This window comes from Cyprinodon variegatus, unplaced genomic scaffold (assembly GCF_000732505.1).
Source record: "Cyprinodon variegatus isolate N-32 unplaced genomic scaffold, C_variegatus-1.0 Scaffold324, whole genome shotgun sequence".
Lineage (NCBI taxonomy): Eukaryota > Metazoa > Chordata > Actinopteri > Cyprinodontiformes > Cyprinodontidae > Cyprinodon > Cyprinodon variegatus.
The window spans coordinates 331,256-350,457 of NW_015150777.1; the positions used below are offsets into that span (position 1 = coordinate 331,256).

At 36.4% G+C, this 19,202-nt stretch overlaps 1 protein-coding gene across 1 annotated transcript in view; it reads left to right on the plus strand.

The window, feature by feature from the left end:
• The first annotated feature begins 726 nt into the window (after positions 1-726).
• Positions 727-19,202, plus strand: part of serinc4 (serine incorporator 4) — a 22,308-nt gene continuing 3,832 nt past the window's right edge. Inside the window, exons 1-7 of the mRNA XM_015384808.1 lie at positions 727-1,072; positions 8,064-8,231; positions 9,605-9,783; positions 11,720-11,799; positions 12,453-12,546; positions 14,078-14,289; positions 16,640-16,735. Of these exons, the coding sequence (XP_015240294.1) occupies positions 947-1,072; positions 8,064-8,231; positions 9,605-9,783; positions 11,720-11,799; positions 12,453-12,546; positions 14,078-14,289; positions 16,640-16,735 (955 nt within the window). The 5' untranslated portion in view covers positions 727-946. The remainder of the gene's footprint in view (positions 1,073-8,063; positions 8,232-9,604; positions 9,784-11,719; positions 11,800-12,452; positions 12,547-14,077; positions 14,290-16,639; positions 16,736-19,202) is intronic.

The following is a 19,202-nucleotide window of genomic DNA, read 5'->3' on the forward strand; positions in this document are numbered from 1 at the left end:
GTTACCTGCAACCAATCCTACAGTGACCATATCCCTTTTTACAGAAAGGGGTGTGGCCACTTTATAAGATACTTTAACAGATTCTAGTCAAACAGTAGAGTGCCTCTAAAAAAGTGCCTCTTTATTGTCCTGGCGAGGTTGGGATGCTCATCACCATGGAGATTAATTATTATTCGCACCTTCCCTTCTATTTTTGAGTCTTTTTGGTCCTCCATTATATGTCTGAAATGTGCTCTGGCCTGTGTATTATTGGGTTTTGAGAACATCCACTAATGCACGGTGCATCCTGTCATTCCATGCTCTGCATTTAGTCTGCTCTCTTTCTGTGTTTCTGGGTCATAATGCAATCACTATGCCTAGGATTACAGTTATAGCCTGTTTCAGTGAGGAAGACATGGATTCCAATCTGATGCAGGTCTGTCAGAGGCCTGTGGGGTCTCATTCCAACATCCAGAGATCGGTGTTTCATGTTGTGAAGAAGGTGTTGTCCACTTCCAGTATACTGTAAGGTTTGTGTCATGCTGGGGGAAGGGACAGAATGGACAGATGGGACACACATGGTCCATGTCAACCTCCCCTGTCTCCTCCACCCCCCTGCCTCTGTCTAATCTGACCAGGATGCGAAGGGGAGGGTGAGGGATGAGGGAGGCCACTGGGCTATTGCCTCTGTTTCTCCCTCCTTTCTGGCAACAGCCAACAGAGCCATAGAGCAAAGGCACGCAGGACATGGGTGAAAAGAACAACTGATTCTCCTGCAAGGCTTTTCAGCCGGGGCTCAGGCTGAGGGTCTCGGTTGCAGGAAGTCCAGCTGAAACAAACCCAGTAGAAGGAGCGAGCAAGGACAACCTGTTACTTCTCTGACAGGCCTGGCACAGGCTTCGGCTCTGGCCTTCTTGAGGATGTAAGGATTTTTTGCCGTCTCTTGTGGAAAAGCTGTCAGTACTGGATGTTAATGGCCAAATGTAGAACTTCAGTGGTTGATGACAAGCAGTTCGGAGGAAAAATGTCGGCCACGCAGGGGATGAGCCGCACCAGCATCTACAGCTACTTCCTTAATATGGTGGCCTATCAGGTGAGCGCTGTAAGAGAAAGGGGTGTTTAAGATGTCCAACACTTGGATTAAAACTATAGAAAAGGAGATTGTCAATAATCTTCTATTTTTTTTATTTTTTATTATTATTTTGATGAAAAACAAGCATTGTGGAAATTGACATAAAAGCTCCTAAAAGGCTGTCATGTGTTTCCTGCACACCCATGTTTGAAAAGAGCTGGGGGAAAAAAGCTCACAATATATTGAAATATTTAAAAAACTAATTTTATATATACATATATATATATACGGATAAAACTTATTTATTAGCATCATTATAAGAGCTTAGACTAATATTGCTGACAGATTAATGCACGAGAAGCATGGTTATACCTAATCCAGTCATGAGGCGCTGTGTTTTAGTGATGGATTTATAAACTAATTGGAACCTGATATTTTACCAGAATAGTAACAGTACAGTTCAGCTCCAGTTTAACTCTGTTAGGGCAAAAAAGTACACAATGTTCTTTTCAAATGTTTTAAAACTGCAGAACACAATGGATCTTCTGAGGCAGTACATCATAAAACAATACATATTATAGGTGTTACAGGAAAGTTCAGCTCAGTGACGTGATTTAGTCCCTTTCTTTCATCAGTTCCTTCAAAGGAATTTTATCTTCAATTATATACATACATTTTTCAGTTTCAGACAAGATATGCTCAGGAATCATTAAGCTGCTGTATTTTATTTTTTTCTAAAACCTACTGAAGAGAATTATTGTTTTTTTTTTTGTTTGGTAACATAGATTTATTAAAGAATGCTTATGAGGAGCATGTTGTTGTAGTAATTATTAGACCAACCATGCTAACTAGAACATCAGAACTCTAGAAATACTTCTGGGATCATTTCCACCTGCATGTTTTGTGACAATATGTTAAATAATTCAGTCTGTAAACCTTAGCAGATGCCAAGGCTTTGGACTGCAGTAAGAGCCTCAAATGGAGAAATATTGAACAGTTGTTATTCTTTCACAGAGTGCCCTGGCTAATCAAATAGGTCAGAACAGAACACAAATCAACAGCTGAAGCTCCACAGGCCTTACCTGCTTAAGATGAGGACAGTATTGATGAATTAACAATATCAACAATAAGAAAAATAATGCCCGCCTCACATTTTCCTAAAACTCATGAGGACTTCTGAGAGTTTATATGCAAAGACAAGATAAAAACTCAAAGTATGTTTTGAAAGGTGTATGATGTAAAACTAACTCAGTATTTCTTTAAAAGAACTCCATACTCACAGTCAAACCTTGCGGTGATAGTGTGACTGTCTGGCTTGTATTGAATTTTAATCTTTAAGGACTATTTGCCTCACCTGCGCCTAAGATAGCGTAATGACCTCTGTTTCAGTAGTTCAATGGAGGCTCTATAGATGAAAGTATAACCAATGAATGAGTGTGGAGATTAATAATTATGACATTAAATAATATAGGAGGCAATGTTGTGTAAGAGGGATATATTTTTACTCTTGTTAAAGACCTTCACTATAAGTGATTGACACCATCAACCATATGGAGTGCGAATGGTGCTGCTTTAGAACCTGGGAGACTTACCATAAGTCATGCAAAAATGAATTTGTGTCCCTACCAGAAAATCCTGAAGGAGAATTGGACATCAGTTTATTACCTTAGGTCTGAGTGCACATTGATCAGAGGTGTCAAGTAACTAAGTACAAATACTTTGTAACTGTACTTAAGTGCACTTTTTAGGTATCTATACTTTAATCCATTACTTATTTGTCTTCCTACTTCTGACTTCTACTCATTACATTTTCACACAAGTATCTGTACTTTCTATTCCTTACATTTTTAAAACAAACGTAACTCGTTACTCTTGGCTTCGGTTTTATGTCTAGAAATATTATTTCATGTCATGTACGCCATCCAATGCAGATCATTGGCTCCATACACATCTAGTGAAAACTAGTGTAATTGGATGGGTCATATAATGCAAACACTCATTTGTTAGCTAAAGGAAATCATCAGTAGCAAGCAGGTGTTCTTCAAACTGCAAACGCGAATTGCCTATGCCATGCTACAATGTCGGATTCAGAAAAAGATGTTGAAATATCTGAAAGGTCGGACACAGGCGAGAGCGTATCAGGAGATGGAGACCAACAAGACCTCCCTCATCCTTTGCCCTACCTTAAAGAATTTTTCGAAATAGTTGAAAAATTGAGCTTTCAATTCATTAAGTGGCATCTGCTTGTCATTATAAAGGTTACTTTATACTTTAAGTAGCGTTTAATGCACATACTTTTTCAATTTTACTTGAGTAAAGAGGTCAAGTTGATACTTCAAATTTAACCAGAGTGTTTTTAAACTGCAGTATTTATAATTCTACTTAAGTAACAAATATGTCTACTTTTGACACCGCTGATGGTGATTAAGCAGCAAGTCAATGACTGAAACACAACAGCATGTCTACTACTTAAATAAGATTTTAGAATGGCCTAATAAAGGGGAGGGCAGCTTTTGCATGCATCACTGCTACAATACACCTGAAACAAAAGAATGGTTAATGGACAGGCCTTTTCTAAACTTTCCGGCATACCAAGGAGGTAATTTGGCCTTTTGTTTCAGGTTTTTTAAAGAAGGGATGCATGCAAAAAGCTTTAGGACAGTGGCACTCGAGGACTGACTCTGCCTAGTCAAAGGCTTGACTTAAATTTAATTGTTCTGCTGTGGCAGCCTCTGAAACACGCTATCCACATGGTAAAAAACTGTCCAATAAAAGCAAGGCTGTAAAAGATGGAGCCATATCTCATCCACATTGAGGAGACTGAAGATTGAAATGCTGCTGCCTAAGAGAGCAAGTGAAAAACAGTCAACACATTTTACCGATAAACAGAAATAGTTAACCCAAATTCTAAGAATTATGTAATTCAATTATATAACAAATTCCCATTGACTTTTTTTGATAAGTTTAACATAAACCTATTAAATAAACCTTACATGATACGTACTAATAATTTTAATATAGCTTATTTAAGTAAAATAATTAACATGTTTATGCATTTTGAATTGATATAGTATAATAGTTCAAAATTGATATAACTGAGTGTATTTATTTCAAATACATAAAGTTTGTTTGTTTGAATTGCAGTATAATCAGATTACAATGCAATTCAAACAATGATCTTTATGTACTTGAACAAAATACACACATTACTATTAACTTTGATAAAAGTATACTATACTAATACTAAATACATAAATCTGATGAATATGTATTTCAAATAAAAGTTGTTTTTCTTTGTTTTTACGGCACTACTGGCTCATTTTTTGAACAGTAGGCTACATGGGTCGTGTGCGCTATCCACTGTACCACCGAAGCCTGCCCTCAAATAAAAGTTTTATTATACAAATGAATATGGATCCTGTAAGGTTTACTTCATAGGTATGTGTTAAAATTATCTAAAAAAAAAAGTGAATGGGAATTTGCTGTGTAAAAATTTTACAAAAATCTTAAAATTTGGGTGAAATATTTCTGTGAGTGTAAATGTAAAAGTTTTATTAATTCCCAATAAATCCAGACATGGGCTGACTAATATTTATTTATAGTAACCTTTACATTACCATATTCCACCACTCTCTTAGATGTTTGAGTTTTAGGGGCTTTTTACATGTTAAGCCAATTTCCGGTCACACCACTGCATTTAAGAAAGATAAAATAGTACTTAAAATTTCTTATTTTATATATTTAACCAGTCTTAATGGGTGTAATAGCATCATTGGTTAACTGTCATTCTGCAGGGCCTGGTTATGCCTGTGCTTTTTTTTTTTTCTTTTTCCTTAAGCATCCTTTACTATGCTTTAGATTTCATGGCGAATACTATGATGGTTTACAGAATAGATCCAACCGAAAAGCATTGTCAAACAATGACACATCTGCCCCCGTCCTTCACTGTTGGGGAGGCTCTTTTCTTGGAAAGTTCTAATTCAGTTTGGACTCATCTGGCCAAAGAACATACAGTATGTTTCTGGTCTTTGTTTACTTTCTCTCTGTTAATACATTCTCTGACCTTTTTGTTTCTTTTAGACACCAAATGCCCCTTCCATGCACACCTCTAAATTGATCTTATGCAGTCTCTTTCTGTTTGAACAGTTATGGACTTTTATGTCAACAGTAAGCAGAGCTGCTAAAATCTTCTTCCTAAAAGCCTCTGACAGCTCTTTAAATCCTACCACGATGTTTAGTCTTATTTCAACTGCCAGGGGCCTCCAATGCGTTTGCATTGCCTAATTGCTTTGCATTTTTCTGCATTGCCCATTGCTTCACTTAGGCAATGCAAACCTTTAAAATACTAAGTATCAATGTCATGGTCCGTTCCACCCTGGTGCATAGATAGTCTAGATATATTTGGACATAAGATTGATATGTCTAAATATTTCCGGACAAAAAGATATTTAATATGAACCACCAAACAATAACCTACCAAAATGTGACATACACATGCAGGCGGTTATCCAGCAAAAAAAGCTTTCCTTTTGCCTCTTTGTTTTGAGTAATAATTCAATCTCTAAATTCAAGTTAAAATAAAGTGTAAAGAAGTTGTTTGAAAATGCATTCCACTGTAAAAACACGGCATTCCAGTGATTCAATTATGTTTCCAGGTGTAAGCACTGCATGTTCTTATGTGGCTGACCCTGTAGTTTGGCTATTTTTAAATCCAAGTGATCATTCTGTGTATGGAAGATAATCTCAACAACTCATTGCTGCAGCTTCCCTCTGCAAACACTAATCCTTTACTATGAACCTTAAACTGGGCCACAAGACGGACACCTGTCTTTCAAATGGTAGCGCAGAGGATCAGAATTTCTGAGAATTTGTACAGTTTATATTAGGTTTTTGTAAGCTCAAAATCTGTCACTAAAATTATTTCACATACATGAAAAAATATATAATTTTGCATATTTAATAAAACGTTAGTTTCAAAGTTCTTTAGGTTTGTTGTATTAAGAAAGTGACTTCTAATATTAATTCTGCTTCAGAACTAAGTCTTTAGATGTGTGAACATTGAAGGTAATATTCCAATATAACAGGCCACTTCCTTAAGCTATCCATGCAGGAATGACTAAATTAGAAATGAAAAAATAAAACAAAGAAAATAAAAAAAAATCAAACAATGAGTTAAACATCCAAATGCTTAAAAAAACTATCTGCACAACATTTTGATTTTCCTTTAATGCAAAGCAGCAACATTAATAAACTTCATAGATACCTTTCCTGTTAACATTTCAGATACTTTATTGTTTGTTGATGAGGTCAAATGAGCAAACTGTCTCCCTTTAAAGATTGAAAAAGAAAAAAAAATACCTTCAATGATTAAATGTCTATTCCAGTTATCACTAAGATGTTGTCCGGTAATCTTCTCTGCAATATCCTTCAGATTAGAGCTTGCACGTGATGAACAATGATTTATCAGGACACACTGCTCCAATATGTAAACATATGTTGAAAATCAACAGTTTATTAATAGAAGAAAAATACATTATTTATTTGATTGCAGGGGTAATTGGTTTGTGTCTCACTTGTCGTGTTGTGACCCATACAAACCAGACTGACCTCCAGACTTAGGGTTTACTGGGCACCAGACAGATGTGCAAGCCTCCTTAGATTTAGTTTGGATCAGCAGGGATGGGCTTCCATCCAGTTGTCCATCAGAATCCCAATGTTGCTGGATTTATTAGATTAATCTGTCACCAACCCTGCCTCAGCCAAGTCCTGTAATGTAGGTTACTTTATAGCCTACTAAGCAACTAGACTGGTTGGCCTTTGATGCTATGAGTCCAGTTTTTCTGTTTAAAAACTGAAGGTTTTTAGAAAACAGGCCCTAAAGAGGAACTCCATTTGTTCTTAAAATAAATGCACAAAGTTTCTCCTAATTTCTTTTGCTGCAGATTTGTAAAAGCTGGATTTAAAAGCTTAGCCTCAGAACCACTTTAGCATACGCGGTTTATCTTAAAAATGTTTCTGTCTATCTTTGGGAAACTTTGAACTAGCTTAGCTAGTTCTTCAAAGTGTGCTTAGCCTATTCACAGTTTGGGTATTAACATAATTATTAATACTTCAATTAAGATATATGAATTAACAATCTTAGTAGAGGGAAAAAAAACCTTGTGGTCTCTGGATGGTGTCCTGGAAGGGGTATTAAGACAAAGGATGAGTGACTACTTATCTTTTTCAGATGCTGTGGGTCGAACTATAAAAGGATAAATATGAAAGAAACTTCTCAAATATCTCAGTTATAACTCAATTTGGGGCCATGTTTTCTAAGATTGATTTTAAAGATATAAGTTATGGAGTTATTACAGCCACAGTGATTGATGTTATCCTTGAACTTACCCTAACCCTAATTATTGGGGGATGGAGTGTCTTAACTTACTATTTTTGATTAAATGAGAATCAGAACATTAACTTTTCTTGTTTACATGCAACCAGAACACAGCTTTTTAAAGAGACAGTCATCAATATGTCTAATGTCTGTACCTATTTAATGGCAGTCTAATAGTAATATCCCATGACTCTATGTTTCTGCATTGTTATTATACAACTTATATACCTAGTTATACTTTTTTATTTCTGCCTACAACAGTCACCTTGAAAATAAGTTTATTAACCTTATAGTTTGTAAATAAACTTTTCATTTTCACAAGCACATATGGTTTATGGTGGATGTATGGGTATATGTGAGAAAGCAGTTTGACAAACCTTAGTTAGGGAAATCAGTGAGATATTCCCTGTAAAGAATCAAGATTATAGCTACTAGAGAAAAGAAATGAGAAAAGGAAAAAAAAAAAACATACATTAAAATAACTGAGAGACAAATATAAAAACTTTTCATGTTATCTGAGCTTTGGAACATTTATTTTCACCAATGCAGATTTAAGGAAGTTGAAATGTGCCTCTTTCCTTCTTTTCCTTCGGTTTGTGTTTGATGCTGTGCTCCTCCTCCCTCCTTTTTTCATAGATCTGTTGCTGCTGTGGACCGGCTCCCTGCTCGCTCTGCTGTGCCTTCTGCCCTCCCGTCAAATCGTCCACCAGCACAAGAGTCATGTACACCCTCTTCCACATCATGAGTTGCGCCGTCTCCTGCCTCATGTTGTCCCGAACCGTCTCTGAGCTCGTCAGGGAGAATGTGAGTATGATTTAGAACAAGGGTTGTTTACGAGCTCATTTTTATTCAAGTGAGGATCAAATAAAAGCAATTTACTCATTGTCAGATTCTGAAGTTGTTTAATTCTAACACCTGGTGAATAAAAACACACATAACATATCAACACCATACTTAGACAAAGGTAGAGCAAAATTTTTGAATATTTACAATACACAAAATCAGATGTGGTTGATCAACTCCATTGATTAATTAACCTCAAAAGAACAAGAGTAGCTGACCCCCAACAGATGTGTAAGTTTACTGGAGAATGTAGGTATTTGTTAACAGGAAAATGCACCACCATCGACAGGTTTTACTGCTCCTCAATTTCGGAAGGCCAAATTTTTTGTGACCCAGAGGATTACACAGAAGGAAAAAAAAATAGAAAACTGCCAATACATACTGAAGTGAATGATTGAACAACCCCCCCCCCAAAGCTTTGTTATGCTCAGGGAAATTACCAAAACATATGTAATTAACAATTCATAATGTTTGTTAACTCTCCTTGTCTCTACCACCGTCCCCAGAGGGTCCAGCTTCTTGCCAATCACAGAGCCAGCTCACTTCACTAGTTTTTCCAGTGTGGAGGTGTCATTAATGGATAAAAATAGATAAAAATAATAATAATGTCGCTATTGTATGGTCTTATTGCACAGCATCATATTATAGAAGGAAACACAGCATTCAGTACACCCATAACGGATAATCAGAGGGGTGGAGGGATCATCAACAGAACCATGATCCTGAAAAAAAATCCTAAAAACAGGAAATATAAAACATAATGGCTAAAAAAGGGAAATAATGAAAACTGAGCTAAAGTGCTGACATCAATCTTATTAAAATGTTGCAGTTGAAAATTAAGGGAGCTGTTTAGAAACAAATATCTACACACCAAAATAAACAGAGGCATCATTGCAAAAAACAGTGGTTCCACAAGTTGCTGAGTCATGGGGAGAATACATATTTTTTTTCATATGCAGCATTTCTATATGGTCTTAAGATTGTTTAATAAATAGTAGTAACTCACATTAAAACATGTTAAAAAACAGATCAGGAAAAGTGACCGTGTTACAAAATGTGGTGTATAATAGTAACATGAAGTTAGAGGATATAACTGAATGTAAAACTGTTTGCTATTCTTAATGAATAAGCTTATTTGCCAGTTGCATTTCAACCACATAAATCTCTTTTATAAGGACAACAACAAATGGGATTTAGGACCTTGGCAAGAACAAAACATACATGGTGTAGGGATGAGTTGTAGGGCAGCAGATTACATGGGATTCCTTGAAAATCTGGATTTCTAAAAATAAATGTTTATGCAATGTATAATCAAACTGCTGTTCATGTTTCAGGTGCCTTTCTTCAATGTGGTGTGCGACCAGGCACATGGGGGAGGTCACTGTGAGATGCTGGTGGGCTACTCAGCAGTCTATAGAGTATGCTTCGGTACCTCCTGTTTTTACCTGATGATGGCGATCTTCCTCATCGACGTAAAGTCCAGTCAGGACTTTAGAGCTCTCATACACAATGGGTAGGTCCCCAACTAGATTATATGATGAAAACAACTCTCTTTTTGTATTTATCATTTATTTGTGAGTTTTAAATGTTGCTGCATGCATAAAGGAGAAAGGGTTTTGCCTCAACTCACTTCACCAAGTCTGCATATCTATTTAAAGCTCTTTGTTGTTGCACTTTCCATTGCGGAGCGCTTTGATTAGTGCTGTGACGCAGCGAGGATAAGGATTTGGAAGAATGGATTGTCTCTCCTCTTTGGAATAAGAGCCTTACTGGCGCCTCAGTGAAAAGGCTACTGGGTCCTTGATAAATCTTAGTGGTCTGCAATTATAGATCAATTATTGTCGGTACCCTGGAACTGCAGATGCTGTTTTACACTGTAATGCTTTGTAGCACACATAGAAAGAAAACTAAAATAAAAAGAAGTACACCATCTGTCAGTCCCAAAAGGTTTAGTACCTTGTAGAACCACCTTTGCTTTTATTATTATGAATTTTGGCACGATTTTCAAACTGATGTTGCTGCAGGTTACTAAGGTCTACAGCTGTGTCAAAAGTCTGTCATCGACTGATTGACTCGGATGCAATCCCTCACGCTAAGCATGCTTGTAGCGACAGTGGAGAGGAAAAACTTCCTTTTAACAGGAAGAAACCTCCAACAAAACCAGGCTACTACATCCATGCAGTTAAAGTTATTTTTGTTTCAGAACATAACCTGACAAAGACTTTACCAATTTATAGGCTCTGATAGGTGAAACCTGTAAATATACATTTAAAAAAAAAAAAATAGTCTGATTGTAACTGAAATGTATCTGACTCGGGCTGGAATTACATGGATTTACTTGAGCTGAACTTGGACTAAATCAGATATGTATACAAATGAATTGGGACCTGTTTGTCTTGCAAAGTTAAATCCTAGTATTTTTTAATATGAATATGTAACTCAGTCCTTAGGACCATTTGTCCTGCATGTTCTAGATGTGTCTCTATTTAAGCATACCTGCATCAAATAATTACATCCCCTCTTCAGTTGCTACTCAGGGGCGGAGCTAGATGGGGGGCCAGGGGTGACCCTCAGCCAATCATTGGACACCCCTGTGGCCGCCCCTACCATTTTTTCCCCACTAACACAGACAGTGGCGCTGGTAATACTCTCAAGTGGAATATTCAAAACATTTAAATTTTTCATATATTAACAATTACTTGACAACAAAAATGCTGTGGTTAATTATGTGCATCAATGTACTAACATTAGAGATGATAAGTACAGAATTCATGCTCTTTTCAGAAACAGATTTTGTGTCTTATGGGGTAAAGAGAAAATGATGCTTATCTGCAAATCATCTAGGAGTCTTCAGTAAAATCATAGATAAATAAATATTTTATTAAAAATATATTAAATAATCAATTTATGTGTATATTAGTGCTTGTAAATATCTATTTATGCAGAATGATTATTGATACAAGTAGGTAAGTAATGACAAAGGAAAAGATGCTAGCCGCTGAACTCAAACCTATAAGAATATATATCCACTATACCTTTTATCTAGAAAGTATGGATGTTTAAATATATGCATCTATTTGTTAGCAAAGGCTGTAGGAAAGTATAGTTTGTCTTTATTTAGAAAATATGGATCTTATGCTTATTAATTTTCCTGTAGGAACAGTGTAGATTGACCGTGAGGTTGTGGTGCCACCCCTCAGTGTACATCGGTTATGCCTATGTTGCTACTGAGAGCTACAGATGCCAGTTATTCATTCATTTCTTTATGTCAGATTAATGGCATTAGGGAAATACTGAAAGCATGCAGAAAACTGAGGAGTGAGTTTTAAAACCAGTGATTGAAAACATGCAACACCCATTGAGCAATTCTTTGAAAATGAAGTTGTTGTTTTTATTATTCCTGTTTTTTTCTGAATAATTTTAAGGTAATTGTTCTTTGTGTGTTTCAGGTTCTGGTTTTTAAAATTTATCACCCTGCTTGGGATGTGCACTGCTGCCTTCTTCATCCCAACAGAGTCATTCCTACATGGTGAGCTCTTTTTTTTTTTTTCAAAAATCCACCTAGAGCAAACATCTTGCTGCTCTTCCCTTAGCAAAAAGTAGTATACTTGAAGTAAATTCTTTTAAGAATACTTAAGTATAAGTATAAGTTTAGAAAGTATACCTAACAATGTACTTTTAGTGTACTTGAAGTATTACTAAAGTAATACTTCTTCAAACTAAAGTGGGACATTTTTAAGTTTACTAAAGTATACTTAAAGTATACTTTAATAAATAATAAAGTAAACAATAGTATAGTCAAGTACACTTGACTATACTATTGCTAAGTATATGAAATATAGTTTAGAATATGGATACTCTAGGTGCACTGCCTGATTTTAAGAATGAAATTAGTGCACTTTTAGTATTCTTCAATAAACCACTTTTTGCTAAGGGTTTGTCCAAATGCACTTCCTTCAAAATGTTCCTAGAGGGCAGCAGTGATCTACTCTAAGAAAGTACTACAGGGAAGCAATCATTGGACCATAAATCTTTACAGGGTGGTCTTCCTTCTGTTAGGAATAATAAATGTGATGCTGATACAAGATTAAATGTCAGAAGTAATTTATGATCAACACTCTTCACTTTTATCACTTCCAGAAACAAACTGAGTCACTTTTCTTTCTCCACATTTTCTCTTAGCTTGGCATTATGTTGGTGTGGTGGGAGGGTTCGCCTTCATCCTCATCCAACTCATCCTCATCACAGCTTTTGCACACACATGGAACAAAAACTGGTGAGTCTTGAAATACTGAAATCGTTATTTGGGGAATAGAAAATATAAAACTGTTAATATAATATATATATATAAAAAAATCAGATTTGATCATGGCGTTCCAAAGTACCGTATATTTTTTGTTGCTTTTCATTAATTATTTATCAAACTTATCCCAGAAAATGCTCAGATTTGATCCATTTATATTATTTCAGGGCATGTTACTAAGGCGAAACTGTCATAATGAAAATTTAAGCCAAAAAGTTAGTATCAGCTTTAAAGATCAATAAATTGAAGTCTTTATTCATAAAGTAGCCCAGGGTCTTTTGACAAACTCTCAATTGGGTTTAATTCTGGATTTAAACTAGACCATGCTTGTAAACAATGAATATGCTTTGATCTAAACCAGCCAAAAAGGATGCACAACTCATATTTGTCCTTTCAATAGATTGTTCCACTTGAGGTGTGGATATTTCCAGATCCTTCAGAGTCCCTAGTGGTCTTCTTCTCTGAATAATATTCTCTTAACTTTCTCACCGAATTGTTCACTTTGTTTTGAACATATGTGGCCGTAAGTCCACATATGTTCTATAAAGAACCTCTGAAGCCTTAAGAACAACTGTTTTTGTATGGAAAAGAAATAAGATACGGAATGAATCTGTTTACTCATCAGGTGATGGAGTGTCTTACTTGGTTGTTTTTGCAAAATAATTTTCTGCACTATAGCCTACCTATAGCCCACCACTGATTGTGCTGTCCCAGTGAGTGGTTTATGTATGATTGGCATGTACAGAAACCCAAATATACAAAATAATCTGCTTTCTGCTTGTAATGGACTTTTAATCGTCGTCTCTGCTTATCTGAGACCGGATTGCAGGGGCAGCAGTCTCTGCAGAGACTCTCAGATTTCCCTCTCCCCAAAAACCTCCTCCAGCTCTGCTGAGGGAAGTCCAACATGTTACCAGGTCTACAGAGATACATTGAGCTCCCCAGCATGTCCTGGGCTTTCCCCTGGGTCCCCTAGAACACCTCTTGAGGGAGGTGCCCACGGGGTTCCTGGAAAAGATGTCAAAGCCACCAACAAGCTTAACTCCTCTTGGTGTGGAGGAGAAGCAGCTCTACTACGAGCCTCTCCCAGAAGACCAAGCTCCTCACCATTAGGGAGAGCCCAGCCACCTTGTGGAGAAAGCTCATTTCATCCACTTGTATCCAGAATCTTGTTCTTTCGGTCATGAGGGATCGGTGCAGAGAGGATCAGGCAGCAACCAGAGGCCTCAGACCTGATTCATGAATGCTAAAACTGACTCACTAATGTATTTTTTTAAAGTGATTAAAACATTTAAAATTATATCTCGCATGTCGAAAAAAAGGAAGAATGCAGTTTGTTCTCAGGAATACACAGAAGTCCTGTAATATTTACAGTGAATATGATTATAATTATGTTTGGTATGTTACGTATATGTTTAGGATGTACTCTGTGTATCTGTGTATTGTGTTTGGAGACTGAACAATAATGGTAGATAGGTAAAGCTATTAATGGCTCACCCTTTAGGTTGACCGGAGCAGCAGAAAACAAGCGCTGGTACCTGGCAGTGATGTGCGCCACACTCTTCTTCTACACCATCGCCACCATGGCCTTCACTTTCATGTACAAATATTACACGCATCCCATCGCCTGCCACTTCAACAAGGTCCTGCTGTGGGTCAACCTGGGGCTGTGCGGGCTCATGTCATTCATCGCCGTCACGCCGTGTGTCAAACAGAGTGAGTCTATCACACAGACTAAACCATCCACATGCTGAAACCTGTACCAAAGCAGACGGGACAGTTGAAGCAACATTTTTACATAAGACTTGTAAAACTTGAAATCAAACTAAACTTTTGGCGTTTAAGGTTAGTTAGCATTACCAATTGCTTTTCTATATGGTTAATGCCAACAATAACAAGAGAGAAAATGTTTGGACTTATACTCTAACTTTCTTTAAACATAGAAATTCATTAGAAATTAGTAGAATTACCTTTTCCTAAGCTCAATTACATGCATATTCTAGGTTATGAAACTCAAGCTTCTCACAGCAGTTTGTTTGAATTGTAGCAGATTAACTTTTAGTCCTTAATCCTCTTTCTTTCAAATTTGACTCTTTACTTAGGATCACTGTTCATTTGGAAAATTAATTTGTTTAAAAATGCTGAATGGCTGAATGATTCTGACAAAAATAAGAATATCCATTTTTCCCCCCACCAATAATGCCTTAGTGATTACGAAATGTTTTCTGAATTTGCGACTATATTGCAAATACAATAAATGCTCAACATTATACAAATTTAAACTTCCTGGCTGATGTTTTGACATAGTCAATAATCCCACAATAGTGTGATTGAAAAATGAACCAGTCCCTCTGGAAGCGAGGAACAACCCCACAATATAATACTGCCTCCCCCTTACTTTATTGTTAGGCCTTCCAAGCTTCCCCTATTTTTAGCTTCAAGGGTGTAAAACAGTCTACTTAGCTGTTTGGACTGTTTGGAAAAGCAGTTTAAATATGTATCTTTTAAAAGGGCTATATGTTGAACTGTAAAAACCAAGAGCACCCATTTTCATTTTGAGTCTTTACAGCCCTAGTGGCTCTTTTTTTCGACAGTAGGCTGACAGGAAAGGGGTTATGAGAGAGGGGGAAAAAGCAGCAAAGAACCACAGGTCGGATTTGAACCCAGGTCGGCTGCATTCGAGGAGTGAGGCATCTGTACATGGGATGTGCGTGCTAACCACTGCGCCACCTGCACGCCCAAGAGCACTTTTTTTTTTATCTGAGAGCAGGATTTCCTCTAATAGCACTAAAAACCTGTGATGCTCACATTCAAAATTTCTGCTTTCTCTCAAATATATTATCCTCTTCATTAAATCTTTTTTTCTGCTCTCACATCTAATGCTTCTTGCACATATATTTCCTTCTCTTTGCACATTAACCAGTCTCTGCTCTAGTCGGAGATACGCTCGCAAACCTGTTGGCTCTATTTGTAGATTTTTTTTCAGCTTTATCTCAGACTGGAGTCAGATCATCACCTAGCAACCTTTCGAACCAATAGAATGACAGCCTCAGAAAGGGTGCTTGTTTTCTCCTACTGAGTTTGCCTGATACTTCTTAATGATAAAATTGCTTTGCAATATAAATTCTTGTAAAATACGAAGCTGAAAGCACAAACAATTAGAAAAAATAATAAAAACCTAAACATTTATAAGAGGTGATTCCAAATTTAACAATGAAAAGTCACCCATTGGGGGCAGAATTAGTATCTGCACTCACTGGTATACTATAAAGAGGGATTTTTCTGAAGATGGTTCCACTCTCAAGTAGCCCTAAATATCCTACTTTTATCATTGCTAAATTGGATGATAAGTTTTTTTATGAGTTCATATTGGATCTGGCATATTAAACACAATTGGGTTAGAAGAAATCCCTTGAAAAGCAACTTTATTATCAGTAAGCAATAACAGGCAAGCTCTTTCTGAGACTGTTGTTCTATTTGTTGCAAAGGCTGTTAGAGCTGCATGATGTCTAATAAGCAGTTAGTCTGTTTGAAGCAGCAACTGCATCACCTGTTGTGTGTCTAAATACATTAACTGTTGTGTGTTAGCCCATCAGAGGCTAAAAAAATCCCTGGCATCCAGTAGATGAGATGATTTTCCCAAGCTATTTAAACTCTAATAAACTTAGTGTGCGTAAACACCAGATTTTTTTCCTCAATTCTCTTCTGACACTTAACAAAGATAAACAACATTTTGGCAATCCTAACTGACCAGAAGCAGTAAAGGTTGAGTCTCTGAATGTTGACAGCAGAGGCTGGAGTTGGTTTTTTTTCAGATTGTGGATAAAGAAAAAGAGCTTTTAGCCAAAATTTGTATTTTTGCCAAGAGATGTACAAAATGTTTACTTTATCTGTGGTTTAAATAATAATAAATGATATATTATTAAATTTTTTTGAGGAGGTTAGTGGGGTTTTTATTAAACTGTATTTGCTATCAAGACTATTATTCCTGTTAAAATGCATTGTTATGTTATTATTGGTTTAAATAAATGCATAATTATTATTTTTTTGTTTCTGCCTCTTGCAGAGCAGCCTCGGTCTGGGCTCCTTCAGGCCTCCATCATCAGCTGTTATGTCATGTACCTCACTTTCTCCGCACTGTCCAGCCGTCCGCCAGAGAAAGGTAAGGAAGCAGACAGAAAACAGAAGCAAAGAGACCTCTTTTGTTCCCCTGCTGACACTTAACATCTCTGCCCAAAGCTACAAACACTTTTTGTTTCTTTAAAACAAGTAAATGAGAAACACATGGAAGGAGGTCCATGTTGCTACTGTCTGAGCATGAGAGGATTGTGCACTTAAGTTTATTAAATTATTTAATTTTCTGACTTCTGTCTGCAGATCTATTCATCATCATTTTATTTAACATATTAGGCATTTTAGTCTCACAAGTAAAGATATACACAGGTTAATGTTTATATACTTCCTTATGGCCTTTTAGATTATTAGGTTATGTATGCGAAACACTGTGTAGTTGATGCCAGTATTGAAGCTTTTGATTAAATTAAACTGATCATAGCATGTCAAAAAATTTATTTAGTCTCAGATCTTAAGAAGTTCAAGTATTATTCTCTCTACTGTGAGAATGTGTGCATATTAATCAATTCAATGCTTTATTATTACTATCTAATAACTCTTTATATTTGAGTATTAGCTCACCGCACATTTTCTCCTCAGTATCTAGCTCTTAGATATCTATATATACTGTTGAATTCTTTTTTAATTAGGTCTTTATTCCTATCTTTATGGAGCTTTGTCCGCCTAAAAGACAAAGTGATGACTGGTTTCAGTGTCTATTAAAGGTCATTGGTCCTTTTTATTTAAAAAATCTTGATACTTTCAAAACTTTTATGCTTTTTTCTAAACAAAAGCCTTTGGAATAAAGGCCGACAGCAACATGTTTTTTCCTACCTTACTGAACAGTGGATATGGGGAGAAACTCAAAAATTCTAAGTCAGAACCCCTTTAAGTTTATTTTTGATGAGCTTGATTTCAGTCTTATCTAACAAAAGCAGATAATTCCAGTTTAAGTCTCCGTAGCCTTGAGAAAGCTCGCCATTTTTCTGATAGTACGATATATTTTTATTTATCTTGGCATGCCTCCCAAATAATCAGTCAATATAAGAAAAGCGTTTACCTTGATGAAATATATATACTTGATCCCAAGATGCCATAATGTGCTTCAGTTCGCTATGATGGTCAGAATTTTTTTCAAAAGCCCTAATCCAAGAACCTAATCCAGATTACATTTATACCCCTGGGAACAAGAAATCGCATATTACTAATTACAATCTCCAGTAAAAAAAAGTTAGGTATAGATAAAAATGTGCCTCATTACCAATGAGGTTATGTTTTAGTAGAGTTTGTGCACGTGTTTTTATGACAGTGTGGGGACTTTAATCTTTTCACCCCATGGGGACTTATGTCCTGGTCCCCATATGGTAGAGTTATTTTCTTTGAGCTGAGGTTAGGTGCAGGACTAAGATCCTAATCATGTGCTTGTTTTGTCTATTGGTGTAAGTCACAATATGGGGCAAAATTTGCTGATTGGTAGAGGTCTGCGCTCACAGACTGCTCATAGTTTTTAAACGTAAAAGGAGGACAAGAAATTGTTAGCTGTAACAATTGATCTGGACCCAGACGTGGAAAACTGATAGAAACAGAAACACCCAGCTGCTATTTTTTGTTAAACAAGGCATTAAGTTTTAGAAATTACATTGTTTTTGTATCTGTGTCCAATATTTTCATCTTCCTGTTTTAAAATCACCTTTCAATCCATGCTAAATCTTTTTTTTAAGTCTCTCATATATAATGACAGTATTTTTTATCGTGGTGTATATTAACTGATGATATCAGCATTGCAGCCAAGATGCTGTTTCTTCTAGTTTTTTAGTGATGCTCTTAAAGAATTCCATCTGGAGCTGATTTTTCAACCAGTTTTTGTCGTAGTTTCTATTTTCCTTCGAAGTCATATCTGTGCATTAAATATTTTATACCAGCATTTAAAATGTTTGTGTTGTAACAACCGTATGAGGACATAAAGACCGTCATTACCTTCTATCCTTTTTCCCCTCTTTTCTCATAATGACTCACCTGTTAGCCTCAGGAAAGACAAAGAGCTCTTTAATAATGAAGACATAAGTGCAGCAGCTTGTTAGAGGCCCCCTCCCGTCTTATCCGGACTTTCATCACATGCAAACATACAGACACCAGCTCAGATAACCCAGGCTGAGATATGCTGCGACATGCAGGTATTTCTCTGAGGAGGGCAGATGGAAAGATGTTTGTTTCACATTCCTTTGACAAACTACTGACAGCATAATAGCAGAGGAAAACATCCCAGCAGTGTCATTACATACGCTCTTACACAGCTTGTCATGATGAAAAGAAGATGGATAATCGGTGTTCAAGTCCCAGAAAGATTAAGAAGGGGAAAAAATGAAATGAATTGATTTTTAAAGATGCTACATTCCCTGCGAATATGAGTTCAGAGTTTGGTTTATCAACTGACATTTTATTAAACAAAGATCTAATGCGTTTGTTATTCCTCACAATGCATCACAGTTAAAATACTTGGAATTAAAACAAATGGA